Source organism: Ambystoma mexicanum, chromosome 8 (assembly GCF_040938575.1).
Source record: "Ambystoma mexicanum isolate Mex_15411 chromosome 8, UKY_AmexF1_1, whole genome shotgun sequence".
NCBI classification, from domain to species: Eukaryota; Metazoa; Chordata; class Amphibia; order Caudata; family Ambystomatidae; genus Ambystoma; species Ambystoma mexicanum.
In genome coordinates this window covers 686,310,101-686,327,213 of record NC_090929.1, presented here as the reverse complement: position 1 = coordinate 686,327,213, position 17,113 = coordinate 686,310,101, and the positions used below count along the sequence as shown (strand labels likewise).

The following is a 17,113-nucleotide window of genomic DNA, read 5'->3' as shown; positions in this document are numbered from 1 at the left end:
CAGGGGTCACACCTTCTTCTTCACTCTTCTCCAAAAGCTAAAAAAACAACCCAGAAGTCCAGTATTAAAAAAGCACCTTATTAAAAAATCCCTTTATCTCCCAATGGACCACTCGGATGTCTATCCAAGCGTCATGACACTTTGACATCAGCTTGTTCTTCCTGCTTTGATTATGATACAAAGGGGATTTGGTTATTTAATTGGCTCGGATATGACTCATCCTCCTCTGGCATCATCACACACACCTATGGTGTTATCATGCCTACTGCATTTGGCTAATCTGGGGCTCCAGATTGGCAATGTCAAAGGGTACTTGGCAGTGCTTTACATTTGTAAGCGCACGTCTGAGCAAACATCTTGCTTTAAAATGCCAATTGTAATTCAATTCTTAAAAGGGCTCAAAAATGTGTTATCTCCAGCCCCCTTTGTGGTTTCCATTTAGGATTTAAATCTGGTGTTGCAATTCCTCATGTGTGCTCCGTTTGAGCTGCTTCATTCTTGCCCATTAAGGTTGCTGACATTGAAAACTATCTTTTTAACTGCCATAACATCTGCATGCAGGATCAGCGAGTTTCAGGCATTGTCATGTAAGCCACAGTTTACAACCTTTTATAAGATTAAGGTTGTATTAAGAGTCTGACCTACTTTTCTGCCGAAGGTGGTTTTGGAATTTCATCTATCCCAGAAAATTGTATTGCCAACATTTTACCCTCTACCTCATCCTGGTAAGGAGGAAGAAAGGCTTCACAGACCAAACCCCAAAAGAGATTTAAGCTTTTATATTTCTCGTTTAGCTAAACTGAGACAAGATCATCCGTTGTTTGTTGGATATACCGGGAGCAAACTGGGTCTTGAAGTTACAAAGCAAACTTTATTCCGTTGGATAATTTTATGCATTAACGAGTGTGATAGAGTAGCTGGTAAGGATGTACCGGTCGGCTTGCAGGCTCATTCCACAAGGGGAGTGGCCACTTAATCTGCCCTGCAAAAGAGGGGGGGGTGCCGGTACAGGCCATCTGTGCGTCAGCCACTTGGTCATCGGTACAAATTTTGACAAAATACTATTTTTTTAGACTCTGCGTCTGGCCAGGAGGAGGGATTTGGAAAAGCTGTGCTTCACAATGTTAATGACAAACCTTGAAAATTCTTACTTCCTCCTCCAATGACCTACTGCTTTGGGTGGCATCATAACATGAAGAATGCGCGGAGGACACAATCAATTTGAAGAACAAGTTACTTGCCCCAGGTAACTTTCTTTCGACTGGATGTTCCTCCCACGTATTCCTCATCACCCCTCCCATCCTGCCCCTCAGTTGAATTTCCATGCATTACACCTTTCGTTTGAGTGCATGGTCTCTTTGACATAGTGAATGCCGGGTATTCTGTAAACAGAGGGTGACAAAACTGAGACCTGAAGTAACGGGTGCAGTTCATGCTGTATATACTGTCTAAGCCGTCAGTTTCGAAGGGACGGAGGCCTTTGAGGGACAACTGAGTTAATGACGACGCACAGCACCCTCTACTGCAAAAAGAAATTCCAGAGCAGTTGCCGCTGGAAGGAGATATCATAAAATGAGGAATTATGTGAGAGGAACATCCAGTCAAAAGAACGTTACCAGGGGTAAGTAACTTGTTCTTATGACTGAGGGCCTCCCTCCCCATAGTGTGGGTGGGGCCTTCAGAAAATGTCTTGTTCTCTGACCAGAGAGCGAAAGATCGGACTCCCCTGAAATGTGCTTAAGCCTCCCTAGGAGACGGGCTGTCATACAGGGAGAGTAGAGCCTCTGGCATAGTTTGGGCTCCCCAAGTCAGAACAGCTGACTGTATCAGAGATGACAGTTGGTCTTATTTTCCATTGAATTAAGGAACTTATAACTATAGAATGAACAGTCCATGTAATTCAGATTCTGCTGACTTCACTTCTAATCCTCATTTGAGGATCATTACTTGAACTATGGAGGTCACGATTTAGCCCTCTACCAAAAGAGTTGTTCACTTTTTTCTGAACTGACTTTTAACAAGCCTCTCAAATGAGGGTGCTAAAATTATTCACCATGACTAGAAGTTAACTTTGTCTCCTTCTCGAATATGCCTGGAGGTAAAGTTAATGAATCCCAAGGCATCCAAGTTTGTCCTGTGAGCCTTAATAAGCATGTATACCTACCAATCCTGAGGGAGCCGTTTTAACTGGGACACAAGATTAAGGGATTATAGAAAAGTGAAAATGAACATTAAAACCTAAAATAATGTGCGTCAGTCTTTATTATGTGAAGTGTGTGCTGAAGTGCAGTCAACTGTGAGGAGGGCTGCTGCTGTAGGCCCGGTTTCTAAATGAACAACTTTCCCTTGTTACACTGTGAGGAGGAGTTTACACACAAACCCACTTCAGCACATAAGTGTGGTGTGGAAGTTCACATTGAAGTACAGTCAGCTGCAGTCCGTGGCAGGAGGCACTTGGTGTCGTGTCAGCAATTAAGGTAAGAGCATCTTGGGAAAATACCCAAAAGAACAGCATTCAAAAGGCTTACATATATTACACATTTGCTTTCCTCTGTGTCAAAAAATGAATGCTCGGATTACAGCCTACAAAGTAAAATGTTTTTTCAATTTAGTAATCCGGCACACCCCTTTTAATGACATCTAACGAACTCCTGTTATCACCTATTCTTGGCCAAGAAACTAGCATAAACAATCAAGCAGGGTGATTGGGACTAGAGTGGTGGATTTAATCCTGCATTAAGATTCGAAAGAAACAGAGCTTTCTTCCAGTTAGCAGTTAGCCCTCTGCCACCTTTGGCAGAGGAACCATGCTCTCCAAAGTTTCCTAAATTCAAGCAACAAACCCTTATGTATCCAATCAAACTAGCTGGACACTTCATTTATAAACCTTTGTTCTGAACTCTGTGATGGAAAAGGAAACATCCAAACATGACCAGGTGGGAGCCTTAACACAAAAGCTTAATGTCTTCTAAGCAAAAAGGAGCTAACTTCTATGTAATCTAATTTTTATACCCCAATTTGGAGTCCTCAGGAGGGAGATGGTTTTACTGATCCTCAACCATTGGGCATGTTGGGACCGTCATCTGTTTCTGCACTCTATCTAGTTCTACAATCTCTTGTCAGGATATATGACAATATTCAAGAAGTAGTCCACCGCAACTCCAGCTTATTACATTCTTTCTCTCCGAGGTCAAACTAGGAGAAAAGTGTTGACTCCCAATTAAAGTTAATGGTATGAAATACAATTTCGATTTGGAAGAAAAAAACATCAATGAACTACCTTTACTTCCAAATTCTGTATCCTCAATGGTGTTTACATGAAGGGAAGTTGTTTAAGGGGACTATAAAGATCAACTATGATGACAGACTGAGCCTTACTCCAGTTTTTAAAATTTGCCTGAGGATGCTTTATAATCGATCTCCAATTATACAGCCATCAAATGGTGCTCGACTAGACAATGATATTGGTGGGTTTAAATACAAAAAGACTCCCTCAAAGACCTATGTCTCTTCCTGAGGGTCAGTAGAAACACACTCCAATAGACCAACATCACTGGAAGTTATATGGGAAAGAAAGAATTCCCTCAAGAATAACAAATTAGAATGTTTTTGGTCCCGATTAACACCGCTTCTGAGATAATCAATAAAACTAGAAGCTTTTTTTATTGTATTTTGTGTAAAGTATTATAGAGTTGAACAAATTCAACTTTTAATACGATATAATGCAATCAACAATTAAAAACATTAAAAGAACTAAAATAAAAAACAACAATCATTAAAAAAAAAAAAAAATTCAGACATCAAAATGACTAGAAACAAGAAAGGCCCCTGGACACTTCTATATCAAGCCAAAAAGGCCATGATCATCACAATTTCCCTCCAAAAAAAGAGAAGAAAAAACCCAATACATGGTTCATTATTTCCACTCATAAAAATAGACACGAGAGTCTCCCCCATCAGTTCACTCCCCAAATCTGCAGCTTTAAGAGCTGTCAACCTTAGTTCCAGAAGAGACGTACAAAACGTCAGTAGATGTTAAGTTTCCAAATGTGTTTCCCCACATCTGTCTTAAATCCCTCGGCACATTCTATCAGGCCCCAACTAACCACATTCAGTTTCAGATAATGCCATACTAGGGAATTTCCCACAAAGTGTTGAATAAAACTCAGGATTTCCACCCGATTCTGAATGTAATCAATAAGCACAGTAGAGTTACCTTTCGTTTCTAAATTAACAGGTTGGTCACGGCTATGCCCATCATGCACCCTCTTCATTAGTTTCTTAAAGGTCCTAAATTGGAGCCCCAAGGGATTCCCAAAGGTCAAGGCTAGCCACTTCTCATTAATAAGCTTAATTTTGACAATTCAGCTATTATGCATAAATGTTGCCTTAGACAAAGCTTCATAGATCAACATAGTCTGTTGGTGCATTTACCAGTTTCCAATACGTGGATCAACAGTAAAGCTGGAATTTGATAAATAATATGAGGTAATATGAAATTCAAGGAGAATTGCTTTAATCTGAGTAAGATTTGGCAGACGCATAAGTCTCTTAATATTGAAGATACCAATTTAACCACTTCAGCTAGATTATCAATCGCCCAAACTTCAGCCTGTACATAATGGGCAGTGGTTTGGCCTCATCTAATTGAGCCAAAATTCCCACCTAATAACTCCCACCCTAACGGGCATAGGATCCAGTACTCCCCGTATCTGAGGATTTTATATTCACTTGATCCTTAGTTGGATATCCTCACTGTGCAAATTTAAATTTGGCTGCCTAATATCATCCCCACTGCAAAATTGTTTTGGCTGCCTATTATCCTATTTCTGCAAAGTTGAGCTTAGAAGTGTGCCTAATAGCGTGCCTTGGTGGAATTTAGAATTGTACCTGATAGCGTGCCCTGGTTGTACCTAGAAGTGTGCCTATTAACGAGCCTTGGCTGATTTTAGAAGTGTGCCTAATTTCCTCTCGGTACAAAGTTGATTCTAGAAGTGTATATAACACCACCACTCTGGCATAGCGGGACTTGACAGTGCCCCTAATAACGTCACAGTACCAAAGTCTTGAAAGTCTACCCTATATAGGGTGAACGGGTGAAGTGGACGCCCTATATCGGGTGAAGTATGGGGATGGAAAGGGTGAAGCATGGGGATGGAAAGGGTGAAGCATGGGGATGGAACGGGCGAAGCATGGGGATGGAACGGGCAAAGCATGGGGATGGAACGGGCAAAGCATGGGGATGGAACGGGCGAAGGGTGTGGATGGAACGGATGAAGGGTGTGGATGGAACCGATGAACTGACGTAGAATGGGTGAAGTAGGTGGAACGGGTGAAATGGTAGAACGGATGAAGTAGGTGAATGAACGGATGATGTGCTTGGAACCAGCGAAGTGGGGGGAACTAGTAGAGTGGGTAGAACGAGGGAAGTGGTACAAATAGTTAAGTGAATGGAACGTGTGAAGATGACGTATGTGGATGGATGATGCATGGAGTAAGGATAACATGGGTAGAACGAATGAAAGGATCAGTGCGAAGATGACTTATGTGTATGGATGATGCATGGACAAAGGATAACGTGGCTAGAACGAATGACGGGAGTAGTGCATAAAATGGTGGAGGGCATAAAATGGTTGAAGTGCATGGAACGGTTGGGAATGCATGTAACGGGTTGGAATGCATGTAAAGGGTTGGAGTGCACAGAATGGCGGGACGTACATGAAATGGTTTGGAGGGCATGGAATGTCTGAAAGAACACTGAAAGGAATGGTCTGAGTGCTTGAAACGGTCGTAATGCATGGAACAGTTGGAGTACATGGAACGGATGAAGTTCATGGAAGTATTGGAGTGGGCGCGATCTCAAGCACCTACAGTAAACCACCATACTCACATCTCCACGCTTACTCTCTTCTTTACACCACCACTCAAATAGAACACAGCGATACTATGACACCATTCGGTATAGCTGTTCTCATACCAACATCTGCCTCATACTCCCCATCACTCTAACTAAACACTGCTGGTTACACACCCCCCAGCCAGGCGTTCTCCTCAGGCGTAACGCAGCCATGATCGGTCTGGATAATTCTTGCCAGAACGAACACATACTATTGACCTCCCAACCACCACACCTACCGCTAAGAAGCAGCTATGACACGAATGCCACACCAGCTGCACACATATCCGGTGCTCACACGCACCTTTGACTCTCTCTACTGACTTGAACTTCGGTTCCCAAGGGCGTTCAACCTACCAGCGCCTTCAGACCATACCAATGGTATATAAGGCGCTATATAAATGCAAAGTAACATGACATAACATAACATCCAGATACCGTGTAGCAGGTAACTTGGAATACAAGTTAACGCCCAAATATGTGTATTCCTTAACTACTTAAAGGGCCTCCCCATCCAGGCGCCAACACTCCCCCTTCACTTTTTAGGTGATGGTGTAAAAACCATAATTTTTTTTAACTGGTGTTCACTGCCAAAGAACTCAATTCAAAGAACACTTGAAAAAAACAGAGGCAGGTCTGGAAGCCACCGGGTGTCGGATCTAACAAAACAATGTCATTGGCGTAACCCATCCATTGTAGGGGGACGTTGACTAGTTTCGGGGCAATTGAGGATGGAATAATAGTCTCGCTCTGGTTGGACATATACAGATTGAAAAGCAATGTTGCAAGAATGCAACCTTGTTTTAGTCCTCGCTCGGTTGAAATCCAACAGACGTCCCACGATGTTGGTCAAGCTGAATCTTGACCTGTGTGTGCTCATGAAGAGAAATTATTTTGATTAAACCTGGCAGAATGTTCCAGTTACGGAGCTTACGCCAGAGCCTACCTTGATCAACCGTGTCAAATGCGGCACTAAAATCAATGAATGTTGCATAGACCGGCCTCTTTCGTACTTTCCCTGCCTGCTGGCTAACAGTAACCCAGGCCAAGGCATTAACCAAAGTCCTGAATCCCTTTCGAAACCCTGTCTGAGGGGAATAAGGTTCTGCAGTTCAGCCCATTCCCCAAGCTCCTTTAAAAGCAGTCTGGCACGCATTTTAGCCAGGGTGTCTAACATCACCAGTAGACTATACTTGGCAGGATCTGCAGAACTTCCCTTTTTTTATTACTGGGACTATTATACTATTCCGCCATGATAAGGGGATTAATTGGGCCACGCTGATCCAATGAAACAACCAGCATAATGCAGACGCGCAATAATCCGGGTCCGCTTTAATCAAGGAACTGCAGATTCAATCCGGACCTGGAGCCATAGACTCTTTTCTGGCAGTAATTAAGGAGCAAATATTATGCAAATATGTAAAACGCCAACCAGTAGCTAACCTTGGTGGCCAGTCAATGCAGCCCCGGCACTCCCAAGAGGCTGAAGAAATGTAAGTGACCCAAGTCTGTTCCGGGACGCAATTGATGTCATTAATCAGAGGTTTATTACCCTTAATCTTCCAAAACAAGTTAGTCATTAATAAGAGATGAGTGCACAAGAGCTCTCCAGCGGGAACATTCCAGTTTATACTAGTGACTTTTCAGCCACTTATCATGCACAGATTTAATAGCCTTGGCCCGAGAGGCATAATCAATCATCTCAAATGCCAAATCAGCTAAACCACGCAATTCCCTCCGCATTTCCCTTTCCTTCACATTAGTCGGTTTATCAAAAATTTGCCGGTTTTAGGCCCAATACCCAGTCCTAGTTCCTTTCTTAGTAGAAGACCTAGATATGATGTTCACCATACAAGTTTCATATTCAGCAATAGCCTGTTTGGCAGAAGCCAAGGTGGCATTAGGTTCTGCCACTGCACAAGCAACTTTATATTCAACCATAGTTTTCCGCACCCATGATAACACTTCCCCCAACTTATTATCGCTCCGGAAAAGTCGTTTGAGGGATGAGTTGATGGACAATTCCCCTAATGGTTCATGGCAAATGGGGTTGATGTACAAATTAAAACAGGCAATAAGAGCATAATGATTGCTTTCCTTATGATGTACCACACACACATCTTAGATCAGTGTTGGTGCATTAGCAATAAAAATATTATCAATAATGCTACAGCAGTTGGCCCCAATTGTAGTTAATTGCGGTGGAGAATCAGAAGGAAAAGCACCATTAATCATGGAAAACCCATTGAGAAAAGCAAACTGGCCCAGTCCAGCCCACGCTTACAACCCTGGGCATTAATACCACCCTGAATCGAAGAATACGCCAGATCCCTACCCTCCATAACCCCACCATTCGGGATCCTGGAGTTGGAATCTCCACAGGCCAACACTGGGGTAGCCTTACTTAGGTTAAGGGTTAATGCCTCAACTTCCTTAATGACCTCAGCATGACAGGCCTTATAAGGTGGATCATAGATGTTAATAATAATGTCCTCCAAATCACAATATTGCGGTTCACGAGGAAACATAATTTTACCAAATGAGAACGTTGACTGATTCACAAGCTAATTCAACCGAACCAAGTGGCTTCTTCGCCCCAGTAATAATCCCTCCTTATGAGACGACCCTGGGGCTCCTGAACCACCAGTGAACAAAGAGTTTGCCATCCATCAATAAATAAGGAGAGTCACAAGCCAAGTTTCCTGGAGAGCTATAATAGGAAGGTTATCAATATGCTGTAGTAGGCCGCCATGATGAAGATGGCCAAAGGTGTTCCAACTGAGAAGCTAAAACGGGGGGCTGGAATTATCACTACGAGCAAGTGTTTCCACTCTGAGCAACCATTTGGGCTAACCATTCTCAGTGGGACTCCTCCCCGCGTGCCTCCTCCCCAACCGTTGACACTACGGTCCTAGACAATACACTCAGGTTAATTGGTCTCCTTGGATTATTCATATAAATTGGCTGCGGTGGATTAGGAAGCGAAGGAAACCATCCACCTGCTTCACCCGAACCTCCTAACTTAATGATCTGAGGATCATCCACTTCAACAGCTGAACAGTCGTAGCCCAATCTGCCGAGGTATATGCAATGATCCATAATATAAAAGTATTACCCGCAAAAAAGTAAACCATTGAAGTAGGATATCTAGCATTTTTACAAATATCCATAATCCTCATGTCACTACTTTGAATAAAACAAAGGCAAATATTGCTGTGTAACGTTTCCAAGAGCCGAGATCAATTTAAAAAAAGGTTTTTCATCATTACAAAACAAACAATTTGAAGAGCCTTTACTTTAAAAGGAGATTCCCACCAGTACCCAAAACCCTCCCCAGGCATGCTGCCCAAATCATGTGCCTTTACCACCAGTGGCTTCTGCCTTTTCTTTTTGGACATAATATCGTGATACATTTTAGCCTGCTAAATAACTTCTTGCTGTTTTGACAGTTTAATCTGTTTCCTATTTACCAGGCTGCAGACGCCGGGTCAACCCCCACACCATCGCAACTCGTCCCGTTATTAACGGTCATGCATGTCGGCAGCAGATCTTTTAGTGCAGAAATATTTGGAAGAATTGCATTTAAACTAGTCTCATGAGCTTAAGGTGTAAGAGTGAGTAAATCCAACTTGCTTAATGATTTAGAAATTAGGGAGTCTTGTTGCTCAACTTTGGTAGCAATGGCGTCACATTTGACTGAGGTCACTCGACATACATTCCCAGATCATAAACATAACCGCTAATGAACCACATATGTTAGCAGGTGACAATAAATCAACAGCACCCCCAACTAGATCCTCCTCAAACAGCTATGCATTAGAAGACAAGGATCCAGGCGGTGCTTGTAAAGGCAACACCCCACCTGTCGAATGGGCCAAAACCCCAGCCACCACCACCAGCGCTGCTGCTTTGCCAAGCTCCGTCCCACCTAATGAACATAAAGGGCTAACGGTGGGGCGGCTAAAGGAAACATTGTTCACCCATACCAGCTCATCATCGTCCATTGGCAAACAGGGCCCCGCAAGCACCACTGGTACCGCCACAACGTAAGGAAAACTTTCCCAAGACTTATCTGGCACCAATGGGGGCCTGTACACACTGCGTCAGCTGAGGTAAAGGTGTAATCAAGGCCTTAACCACTGATTCGATGGTTCTTGAACCAATACATGAAGGTGAGGATGTGAGCTCATCCGTCAATTCAATGGAGAGGTTAAAGTCACTACCTCTACTAACTGGCAAATGCCACTTGGCGAAATAAATCCGTAATTTGTTGGTTACAGTCCCCTAATTTAACAGTTCTTTGGAGGAACGTCGGACTGGCCTGTTTTTTGCAGGAGCAGAAACATATAAATAGGAGTCCTCTGTAACTAAGTCTTCATGTCCGACAGCACGGCAATCATGGCAAGCAGCAATGGCCCCTTCATGCTTCAATACTTCAGCTAGAAGTATTTAAGAAGAGGCACCAAACTTAATGCTGAACATAGTTTTATCAGAGAAATCGAAATTGCCATCCGTCATCTCTAATAGCGGTTCTTTGGAAGACTTTGTGAGTAGTCCAAGAAAGGGATCTTGCTGCATCTGCAAGTAGGAATATTCTCTCCTAAATTGCACACAACTTCTACAAACATTCTCACTTATTCTGCCTTTACGATTGTTTACCTCTTTGGATATAGATGTGGTTGAATGTCAAAATGAGTTATAAAATAATGTATTACTTTCATTCAAATAGCATAGCCTGCAAAATTTGAGACAAAATAGATTGCTTTAGACCAGTGGTCTTCAAACTTTTTTGGCCTGGGCCCCCCCTGATCAAAGTTTGGGCAGGCCGGGCCCCCCCAAATGTGCCAAATGGACAGTATGTAAAAATCGCTATGAACTTTTGCGTGCCGTCACCGCACCCTACTCCCAGTACAGACCCTGTGCTCTCCCCACCCTATTCCCACCACTATCCCAGTGCTGCCGCCCATCCTGCTCCCACCACAGTCCCATTACACAAGCATACACACATCCATACACATTTAAATAAAAAAATAAATTGCCACAAACGTACCTTCTGAAGGGGCCTGCGTTTGGTTGCTAAAATGCCCCACTCCAGGTTGCTCTGCCCGTAATGTGCGAGGAGGCACAAGAGCACCCCCTCGCACATACGTACATGCAGTGCCCCAGCCAGCATTTCCAATGAGCTACGCAAGGCTGGTGAAGCAAAACACCCCCAGCGTTGCATGGCTCAGTGATCATGTGCGGCTGAGGAAATGAACTATCAAAGGCAAACAGTGTTTCCCTTTGACAGTTCAGCCAGCCCAGGAGTACTCCCTCAGCTGGAAAAAGCAGCTGAGGGAGTGCTCAGTGTTTCACTGGGCTGGCTCTTCGGCTCCTCCATAATGGGTGAGGTGGCCAGTGGGCGGACGCACCCTCACCCATTATGGAGGAGCCGGCAGGCTTGGACTGGCCTATAGGGCAATAGGGCGATTACCGTACCGAAAATGCAAAATGCTAGTGTAGGCCAGTCAAAATGGGCCACTTTTTTGGCCCATGTGGGCCAGTTTGAGGAGTTCACTATGCAGCTAGTAGTTTTGACCATTTTTACTGAATTAAATATTCTTTAACTATCACAATTTGTTTACATTTGAACAAAAAACAACTGCTGGCCCTTTTCTCATTGGTGCCTAAGACCGTTTTATGGTCCAGTCAGACCATGTGAGCCTCTCCTTCACAGTTCCTCCAATCTAAAAAAAAAGTAAAACATTTTTTTTTGTTTTTACACATTTCATGCTGGGCTCTGGCGCCCCCCCCCTGGGATGCGGACGCGCCCCACAGTTTGAAGACCTCTGCTTTAGACTGTGGGTATTCACGTATAATCTAAATCTGATATGATTGGTCACTACGAGCGTAATCTAAATGCCATATCATAACCAATATATTAAAAGCAGAACAACATTCAAATGGATTGTTTTTAGCTGCTTCGGAAAAATAAATTCGGCAGAGGGTGCTGTGGATGCATGCGGTCGACTTGATATCTCTCGATTGCTTCCATCCCGGATTCTACGTCATCTTTGGTATATATTGCACGCGCAGCACCAGTTTACTTTAGTTCTGTTTTTCAGCGATACCTAATGCTTTGAAGAATTACGCCGTGCTTCATTTTTTCTGTGAGTTTGTTTGCATACGTAGGCCTCGTCTTCAGTACCTTCAACCACGAAGGGCAGTTAAAAAATGCTACAACTGTGGTGCCAAGATTCCCTAATGAATCACCATCAAGTGTGTCTCTGATGCCTTGGCGTCGAGCATAGGACAGCAGACTGAGAGTCTGGTCAGTCTATGACCGGTAAGGCCCTAAAAGAGCGCAAAGGGAAACTAGAGGTCGGTAGGCTCCCTACTGAATCACCTTCATTGACTCCATCGAAAAGACGATCATTCAACGAGTCGAGAGGTTAGACTCCTCAAAAGAAAAGGTAAAAAAAACACCCCCTCTCCAGGAGCGGTTCCCACCATTCCTCGTCATCTTCGAGCAAATCGAACAAAAGGCATTATAAACCGCCCTCTTTGAGTTCATGATATGATATGGCATTTGTAACGCGCCTATACACAAGTGTTTCATCTGATTCCACTCTGGAGAGAAGTATAACCTATCCAAATAAATCCTCTACTCCAGCTGAGTGGGAACATTTCGGACAGGAAATGTTGAAATTCTTTGAGAAAGATGCTCCGACCCCCTTGAAAGAGAAGGTAAAAAGCCATGCTGCTGTCAAGCACCTAAGACGGATAAGCGAAGGCCTACGGCTACATCCTGCGTGCCTTCTAGCCCGGGACATAAGCCGGAGACCCCTCGAGATACTTCGAGTTTTCAAGACGAGATCATCCAAGACTTTGAGTCGAGGGTCAAGCCCTTCGAGGGCTACGTTGAAGACCAAATCAATGGAAAAGTCGTTGACGGTCAACGCCTTTATCTGCGACAGTGTCGAAATCGACCTTTTGGTGAAACCATCAACACCTTTACCTTCTAGGCCTATGGAAATTCAGAAAACTCACAAACCTCTACCAAAAACAGATTTCATTACGGAAGGGCGACAAGTGTCTCTAGTTTTAAATTTGAAATGATTTTTACGCAACTATTTGGTTCTTTGGAAGAACTTATGAATTGAGATGCTTGGTTATTCCCCTTGGAAAAAATGTATACTACTGATATTTCTTTAATGTGGATTTTGAATTGATTAAATTGTTAAAAGTTTATTTGAAACCAAAACACAAGAAAATATATTTAGTGCAGTTTTTGGATGCATCCTTTATACAATGAACCAAATAGAAATGTGGTATTACTATGGAAAGTGGGGGTGAATTAAACATGGCTTCGTGCTCACATAATATATATATATATATATATATATATATATATATATATATATATATATATATATATATATTCAGGTTTCTCCCCTAACCCCAATAAATTGAGGAAATGAAGGTACTGTTTAATTATGCAACAAGTAGATAATTACATGGGATCAAGCTGGGTGGATGTGGGGCGAACTAAGACATTCCAGTGTCCATGTGCTGTGTCTTAATCCAGTTAGCAGTGTTCAGGTAGCAACAGCACGTGCATGTACATCATGAGAAATGGTTTACTTACACTGTATGTTTTATGACAGCCACAGCACACATGAAATGAAGCTGCTTTTGGGGCAGCAGCATGCAAGTCTTTTTTTTCATCTCAACCCTACTGGATAAATGGTTAATTTCCATAGCAACAAAAAGCCATCACAGCAACTGCCATCTTGTGCTTCTCACTTGAATCCTTTTAGTGAATTCTTAGCTATTAAGGTCAATTTAAAGACTGCAACAATATTCGGTAAAAAGCTTTACTAACCCACATCATGATCTTATATTTATTTTGGATTTTTTATTAGCGTTATCCAATATGGTGAATATTATTTAGATCCTTGTTCCTGTTTTTTTTGTTTTGTTGCTTATCATGCATGCTATTCTTCTAGGTTGACTTTGAAAATCCCGATTACAAGAGATTTCCAAACTTCCGGAATGTGGTTGCCTACGAGACAGTGGTGGGACCTGGAGATGTGCTTTACATCCCAATGTATTGGTAAGAATGCTATACTACTGTGTCGAGCTCTTCAATTATCTATTGTTCAGAGCTCTTTGCCTCATACACAAATATTTATTTATTTCACATTGACAACATATTGGGCTACCATCTATAGCAGGGGCCTTGCCCTAAGACCTGGTGAACGTCTTAAGAGACTGCATTGTTAATTATGTTATTTGTAATACATTGTGTGGGATGGTTTCTGTGTGCTTTTTTTGGGCATTTAATGACTATAGATTAACATGAGGAGGAAAGCATTCCTATAAAATTGGTCTTTTAAGTACATTTTACATCACTCCACTAACCATTCTAGGTCATATGCTTTTATTATTTCAAGCACATATACTTTTCAGTATAATTGATACTCTTTGTCCCTTCGTCTTCACACCCATACTAATGATCTCTGCACCTTTCGAATGAGAGTAGAGCTGCCCCTGCACAATATAATGTAATGCAGCGTATCACTTTGAGAGATCTGGAGTTCTTGATTGGTTTTAATGTTTGATGCCCTGGTACCACCCCTTTTCTGTGTAAGGGTCTGGCCATTTCTTTATCCCTTTCAGTTGTCTCCTGCTTTTTGTCTTGATCTTCCATATTTCCCAGACAGTTCATTGCTAGTATTGGCTTGTCTATCATCCCATATGATTGTACCATTCTTAGCTAATTAAGAAAAGGCTTATAAGATGAGCTCTGAATCTGCAAGCGTGGACAATTCAATTCCCGGTACTACCCGCTTGCCCCTACACAATTGTAGGATATGTGATGTGATGAATACAAAAATGCACCCCCCCCCCCATGCCCCACCCTTTGGAGGACCCCTTTAAGATACAAAGGTGAGCCCGCTATGGAACAGCCTCCCTAAAGGACAGGGCAAGTGGAATCACACTGGGGGTGACCCCCTCTGGGGACAAGAAATGCCCCAATACTAATCCCACCCCACCTCCCATAATGTCTAAGTCCTCAGTGTGTATTGGTTACATGGGGGTTGGACACAGTAAACGGGTACAGGACCCTTTAACGTGGATGGCTTGGTTTATGACCTGTACTTATTAACCCTTCTGATGAAGACCAGGACCAGTGGTCTAGTCGCTTGCCTTCAAGGGCAAGCGACTATACCACTCGAATACCAATGGATGCCAGCAACAGGAGAGATAAGCAGATGGAGTATGAGAAATGCTGAATTACGCGACTCTGTAGAGGAGGGAGCCCCTCCCTCGCAGGAAAAGAACCATGTTGTTGGCATGGTGGGCGGAGACTCGTAGCCTGCAGATTGCTGCTGCTTGGAGGCTGGCAGAGAGGCCAGTACCACAGCAGGCGAAGGAATTGAGGTCCCGACAGGAGTAGCAGGTTGACTTCCCTCAGAAGAGCCACCCGGGCCCGGCTGTCCAGAAACAGGGACACTGACTAGGGAGATGCAATTGCGCAGACTGGAGCCAGGCCTGAACCGTGGAGCTGCACTGACCAGAAACGTGGCTGCTGGAAGAGGTATGCAAAATTGTAATCGGAGCGGGCAGAGGGTGGTGAGGTCCCAGCAGAGCCCAAACTGTGCTATGATTCAGTGTACCAAACAAGGGGATGGAAGGACTGAGCAGGCCCATAGTACATGGAAGGCTGAATATAAGAATATCCAAGAAGGGTTTGAACAAAGCAAGTTACCGAGTAGGGCTGAACAGGCTCACAACCCAAGCAGGCTTGAGTATACAAGTAATTCAGGAAGAGTCTAGAGAAGCAAGCTGGCAAGCAGGACTGAGCAGGCCTGTAACCCACCAGAGGTTGAGAAACCACTTACCCCATGAGTGACTGAATGACGGGACACAAAATAGGGCTGACCAAGTCCAGGGGACCTACCTGAGGCTGAGAAGGTGAAACTTTCAGTCAAGGATTGAAGTTTTTTCTTTTTTAATTGCCAAGCAGTATAGATCTGGAAGAGATTTTCTAGGAGATGGGGATATAGACTGTCTGGAACATATGATGAGGGCATTGTCTTGACTTAAAAGAAAGCTAAGACATTTTCTTTTTGGAACCTTTTGGATATGTGATCCAGAGGTGGAAAAGATTTTGGGGTCAGAAAACCAGCCTGCACTAAATTACTACCAGGGGAAAGTAATGTGCTCGTCTGTCTCCTATGCCTGACTTTTCATAGTGCCTAATGACAAGTTGGTTTTGTTTTAAAAAACACTTGCAGTATTAGTATGCTGTCATGTCCAGTTTGGCCTCACATTTCCCTTGCTTATCATATGTCTGGCCTAGTCACAGTATGTGAAGATGTAACCCACATGTGCAGCTGCTTACCATCATGGGCCATGCCTAGCATTAAATGTCCCAATTATTGGCTATATAAAATCTACAAAAATATAAATGTGTGCCCTGTGAGAAACATGAAGGTGTCTCACTTGCTAGTCCCTGGGGACCTGTCATCCAGGTTGCCAGGGCACGGCCATCGCTATTGGATCCAGTTCCTAGGTGTGGACCAGTGCGGGAGGATGACCTGGATGAGGGGTCTTTGCGGAATGGAAGTGGGACACCGAAGGGTGAGACGCGGTATCCCCTTCCCTGTAACACTTGGTCCCCATCCTACCAGGTAGGATACCCAGAACCTCATACCCCCCCGACCCCCACCCTTCCTAAGACAAACACTTTCTCACAGACAGTTAATCTTGAGCAACAACAGACTAACACCAGAGCCTTATACCCGACCCAGAGCCATATACCCGACATGTTCCAACACAAGGGTCAGGCAGAGTCCGGCAATTACTGATAATTACACACACCTGACTTCCATCACACTTCTCCACACAGGTAAAAGGCGGAGCGCAAAACCACACTCTGAGCAAGACAAAAGGCACGAGGAAGCAGCAATTCCGAGATGGCAGTTTAAACCAAGGAAAGGCGGGAAGACCAGAGAGGGCCACAAGTAGGGAACTACCCTTGACCTTTTCGGAAAAGAACCGAGACTTTCAAGAGGCCTAGAGGAAAGGAAACACAAGACCGGGGATTGCAGCCGAAGAACGGTGTAGTGTTTGTTGAAGGCACACAAGGCCCTCTCGCATTGATAGCCAAGGCGGGTAGAAGCAATTGCCGCTGTGGTACTGTCCTTGGCTTCGACAACAAAGTAAAGA

At 43.6% G+C, this 17,113-nt stretch overlaps 1 protein-coding gene across 1 annotated transcript in view; it reads left to right on the top strand.

Moving 5' to 3' along the window:
• HIF1AN (hypoxia inducible factor 1 subunit alpha inhibitor) overlaps positions 1 to 17,113 on the top strand; it is an 879,315-nt gene that overhangs the window by 498,412 nt on the left and 363,790 nt on the right. The window contains exon 5 of the mRNA XM_069610488.1: positions 13,885 to 13,991. Coding sequence (XP_069466589.1) covers positions 13,885 to 13,991 — 107 coding nt within the window. The remainder of the gene's footprint in view (positions 1 to 13,884; positions 13,992 to 17,113) is intronic.